At 39.4% G+C, this 5,437-nt stretch overlaps 1 protein-coding gene across 1 annotated transcript in view; it reads right to left on the minus strand.

The window, feature by feature from the left end:
• Positions 1-2,097: 2,097 nt before the first annotated feature.
• LOC108358308 (uncharacterized) overlaps positions 2,098-5,437 on the minus strand; it is a 13,151-nt gene continuing 9,811 nt past the window's right edge. The window contains exon 2 of the mRNA XM_017609549.1: positions 2,098-3,310. Coding sequence (XP_017465038.1) covers positions 2,658-3,305 — 648 coding nt within the window. The 5' untranslated portion in view covers positions 3,306-3,310 and the 3' untranslated portion in view covers positions 2,098-2,657. The remainder of the gene's footprint in view (positions 3,311-5,437) is intronic.

Consider the following 5,437-nt stretch of genomic DNA (forward strand, 5'->3'; position numbering starts at 1 on the left):
GGGGGGCTGAACACTTTTTGCAGAGAACAACTTTCTGCGTAGGCGGCCTTCGGCCGCACTTAGGAATTATAACCCTCAGGCAGTAGAATTCTCGTTTCTATGTTGCCAAAGGAGGGGGGCTGAACACTTTTGCAGAGAACACCTTTCTGCGTAGGCGGCCTTCGGCCGCACTTAGGGATTATAATCCTCAGGCAGTAGAATTCTTCTTTCTGTTTTGCGAAGAAAAGGGGCTGAACACCTTTTGCAGAGAACACCTTTGTATATTTTTAATGCTGACTGGGTTATATCCTATCTTCTTTTGTCTCTCATTCTTTTGCACATTTTGGAGTTTGACAGCTGAACTCCGCCATTTAATTTGCATATGCAACCAAAGTCAGACGCGTGATTTTGAAGGTTTTTTATTTAATGAATTGTGATTAACTGGTTGATATTAAAGTCGTAAAGAAAGTTATAACTAATCGAGTAAAGAGTAAAGTGAAGAGGAATACAAAAACAAAGGTGTAGAAGTGGCTGCTTTAAGGAGACTAGGAGTTATAAATATACGCTAATTTCCGAATTTTACAAAAAAGGGCGTATTTCAAACCAAATTTGTAAATAAATAGTGACCAAAAATTACAAAAGTGGGTGTTAAAATAATGCGTACACCTTTGACTACAAGTGTGTATAGTTTTCTTTTGATCGGGCCACCCCTTTGGACGGAATAGCCCGAAATAGTTGGGAGCGCTACTAAACCCCTCCCGAGCTATATAGTGAACCGATTTCGATGATTTTATGGAGTATTTAAGGTAATATTAAAAAATAGTTATGTCAAAATTTTAGTAAAATATCTTCAAAACTGAGGGAGTGTTTTTATAAAATATTAAAAATTTAAGCAAAGTTTCAAGTACCGCTATCTCGAAAAGTGGAACCAATCGGGCAAAACTGAGGACGCCATTGAATTTAGAAGGCTCCAATTAAGTAAGAGCAACTATCAGAACCTTTGTGGAAAAATTTGCTTTGATACCACGCTCGAAATATTCTGACAAAAAGAAGGAGGGCAATTCCACCATCACGGGTTGGACACTTGTACAGAAAGAATTTTCTTTATTGTTTAATTTAAGTATAAAGTTCTCATTGACTATTATATGAGTTATTACCAAACACGAAAAAAATTCTAGCCTACTTTTATATGGAAAAAATCTGATTTATTTCTTCTTTCACGGGTGGGACAAAAAAAGAACCTGCCTTTTGGAGCATATATATTTTACGGAAACTGCGAATTTATTTAACTTTTCTGCGTGCACTTGATGTCTTATAATAAAACAAAGAACCAGGAACACAAAAAAAGCAAAAACTACAAACAGTTATGGCTTTATTATACAAAAAATCCGAAATTCCTCTGTCACGGGTGGGACAACGTTTGTCTAGGGTATTACACGTACGAATTTTTATATGTTATTCATCGGCGCAACGCTTGAGCAATATTTGGATGCACGTTCGCACCGATGATTAATTTAAGAAAAGAAATTAAAACCTTGGTATTAGTATAACTAAAATAATAGTGTTTATTCACTTAAGTAATTTGTGTATATATATATATATATGTACATATATTTGAATTGCAGATTACCTTGAAATACAAAAGCTGAGCTTGGTGGCTGGATGACGTCCTCTTCTTCGGATACTCGCAAAAGAAGTAAGTGGACCGTTCTTGATTTTAGTTACGGTTGCTTGTCGAACTGTTTATTTGACGAAAGTTTATTGTTGCAGATTTAACAAAGTAGTTAACAGCTCGACAGCAACCGTAATAATTAAGTTATGTCATATATTAGGGTGGGTTGAAAAGTTTAGCAAATTTAGGCCGTTGGCCTAAACATGCCGGCCCCCTTGCGACACGCAATGTTTTTCACCACGTCCAACCACCATGCTCCGTTTATCTACTAACTAATCGTCATCCTCTGGTACTGGTCTCCGTTGACGGTACCTAAATTTCTATCAAAAAGAAGAGTTCAAAAAAAAAAGACGTGGCTTAAAATTTCACTTGCACTTTTTGTTTATTCATTATTGGAATTCATTATGTGTAAATATGTATTAAGTATGGTAGTAGAAAAGTAGAAAAAATGTAATTTCAAAAATTATTAAAAGAAAAAATTGTGTTTAACAGGCGCCAGAAAGCACCCACCCGAAGATGGTGTTTTGTGCTAGAAGCGGGCCCATCGTCCCTGCTGGAAGAATGCCTAAGATGATCTTCGCGTATACATCGGCGCCCAGAACTAGGCGAACCGGCGCGGAAATATGGAATCCCGGATCGGCGAGCTTTAAGTTGGAGTAGGATCCGGCGATGGTAGCGTCGATATTAGACACCGGTGTTCGTTTCTCAAAACTTCGAATGGCTACCGCATGCGTCGTTACTGCTGCTGACTGGCCGTGTTTTCCCCGCAATTTGAGGAAGTAGCCCCGCTGGTGGTTGACCTCCGTTACTCCTAGGCGCAGTTCCTGTGCAAGGTCCATCGCAATCAAGGATGTCATAGCACACGGGTCGATAAGTGCGCGGATCAGGTGGAGGCGCCCTCCTGCCTCGATCTTGACTACGGCGGTTGGTGCGACTAGCGTCAAGCAATGAAGCGCGTATGTTGCTGTTTGCGGGTTCGTTGCTAGCCCGGTTCGGAAACCGCTTCTCATTGGGCGGTGGAATGCGTTCGACTCCACTCTCCCATGTTGTCGCGGACGGTTTCGCCGACGTCGGGATTGTGTTCCCTGCCAAGTGGGAGGAGGTCGGTATTCTGCAACTTCCCAACCCGGTCGTTGGAGCTCGTGTTGTAGTAGCGGTCGGAAACGCCGAGGTTCCGATCCGCTTGCGTTATCCGGATGGAAAGCATACGTTTCCATTCCGGCCGAAGTATCTGGCGGAAAGCATCGGTCTCCGCTCCAGTTTGCACTACCTCCTCCTCCTCGACTTCTGAGGCTTCGATCGATATTACATCGCTGTCTTTGTTGTTATCGCTGTCGTCATCATCGTTGGCAGCGCTCCGAGTGGGGCGACGACTCGTGCGCTTTTCGGCTGCGTCGTCGATATGTAGTAGTGTGTGGTGAGACTCCTGGCAGCGTCGACATCTACCCTCATTTGTACAGTGGGCGGCTCGATGGGTCCCGGCTCGGCAGTTGGAGCAATACCGATGCAATAAGACATCGCGTAACCGGTCTTCAGGTGCCTTAGCCCGAAATACAGGACAAAGCCTGATTGGGTGCTTATTGCCGCAGAACCTGCACGTTAGGGAGTATCTCAATGCCTCTGTACGTTTGCGCATTGCCGAGTAACGAGTCATTTTTTCTGCAAATAATGTTATTCCGATCAGGTTAGGAATATGGCGCAAGACAAGAACATTTTGTGTTGACGAGCAATATAAATGGGTATTAAGTACGTTTTCAATCTCAAACTTCTAATATTTTATCATTCTTGCATAGTTTTGATCTTGCTGACGTAAACATTCGATAGTGTTATGACCCCTTAATGATTGACGAGTGCACTGATCGTGTGCAGCTCGCTTTACGTTTGGATCATAAGTGTCGACAGGGTTGCATGGCCGAATTGTTGGTTGCTCACCTAAGGGTTAATATTGCCAGAAGATTCACCTATTACAGCATGCAATTTATGGTATTTTTGGAAATATATTTTTTATGCTCAAAAAAAAAATTAGACTAGTAATGTTAACTTACAGGCCCGCGATATTGTAATGTGAGGAGTTTATTTGATCTATTTAAGTATAATTTTCGGATTACATGCAATTTTCTGAACCAGTTTTAGCGAAAGTTTGCGCAAACTTGATCGATAAAAATTGCTAGTGTGCTACGGCATAAAGCTGGAGAGAAGGTAACCGTGCTTCTTGTGGGACGTATGTGGATTTTTTGTGGGCTACGTTTCCTATTTCCGTGAATGGCCGCTGTCATTCACAAAACACGGGGAAGCAAAGCAATATCGGTTTCGGTTGTGTGCGCGTAATTATACCTATTAATAAAGATCAATTGATCTACATACTTAAGTGGCAATATAAGTATTGTTCAACTAGTTACGTTGATAAAGTATTTCCAGTGCCCGCAAATGCATAAAAACAAAAAATAGGCAATGGGCAACTGAGCCACGAGAAAAATACGTACTAGGGTATCATTCCCTTTTGAAAAAGAAAAAATGCTTATTGCGGCACCCCAAAAATGATGAAGGCGAAGCCAACTATCTAGGAAATGCCGCAGATACGCTCAAGATTCCTGAGTTTACAACCGATATATAAGCACGATATTCAAGCGTTCTAGCGAGAACAAAACCGCCAACATATACCTAACTCAAATGGCGACTACTAATGGTGTACTCATTATTAAGTGAAATAAATAATATAAAAAAAACTTTTTAATATATAACGCTTTTATAAATGGACTAAAAAGTAGAAAATAATACTTCGCAGTCCCATAGAATTTGTTTTGATAACTTTTGATTTTGAAATTTTAGCAAAAGTCATTATAAACAATCTATGAAATTGAAAATGAAAAACGTGGAGCGCATGCAATACAAAGCATTCGATTTAATTGACAATAGTCAAACTACATAACGTAGACCTAAAATTTCTACAGCGAAAGTAGAACTTTGAAATCGATTTTAAGCGGTCGTTATTCATATACCCACATACATACATTCATATATTACTTTTCATATCAATTCAAGTGTATTACATGCGCCCCACGCTTTTCATTTTCAATTTCATAGATTGTTTATAATGACTTTTGCTAAAATTTCAAAATCAAAAGTTATCAAAACAAATTCTATGGGACTGAGAAGTATTATTTTCTACTTTTTAGTCCATTTATAAAAGCGTTGTATATTAAAAAGTTTTTTTTATATTATTTATTTTCTACTTTTTAGTCCTGTCTGAATAAAATTTTGCAATAGATATTAAAATAATTCAACGATATTAATAGAAAGGTGCACACACATGCATTTACATATGTATGTACATACAAACGAGCACCAATTAATTTTATTTAAAGAATGGCGTCTCGTCTATTTCCGGTGTAGCAAACGTATTACAAGGGCGACATCTAGATGTCATCTACCTCGCCCTATTCACTATGCTTTTTTAAAGGAGCTTTTCAAAGCTTTGCTTTGGTGTCGGAACACTACATTGAAAGTTTCGGGATCCACAACATTGAAAGTTTCTGGAACACAACATTGCAAGTTGATAAAAGCGTTGTAAAAAATTCTAGAGCTTCTGAGAAAAAAGATTGAAATTTAAGGGAAAGTTTGTTGCGCTTTTTTGCGGAATTGGTCGGTGAGGCCAAACGACTTAGTTAGGGCGATCTGTGGAGTAGCATACATACATACATAATCGAGTTATATATAAATAAGTGCAAGCTCCATAGGTTATCCAAAAATTGTCGGATTTGAAATCGGTGAAGTGGGTGACAATAC

The sequence above is a fragment of the Rhagoletis zephyria genome, unplaced genomic scaffold (genome assembly GCF_001687245.7).
Source record: "Rhagoletis zephyria isolate East Lansing unplaced genomic scaffold, Rhagoletis_zephyria_1.1 Rzeph_scaffold_00234, whole genome shotgun sequence".
Lineage (NCBI taxonomy): Eukaryota > Metazoa > Arthropoda > Insecta > Diptera > Tephritidae > Rhagoletis > Rhagoletis zephyria.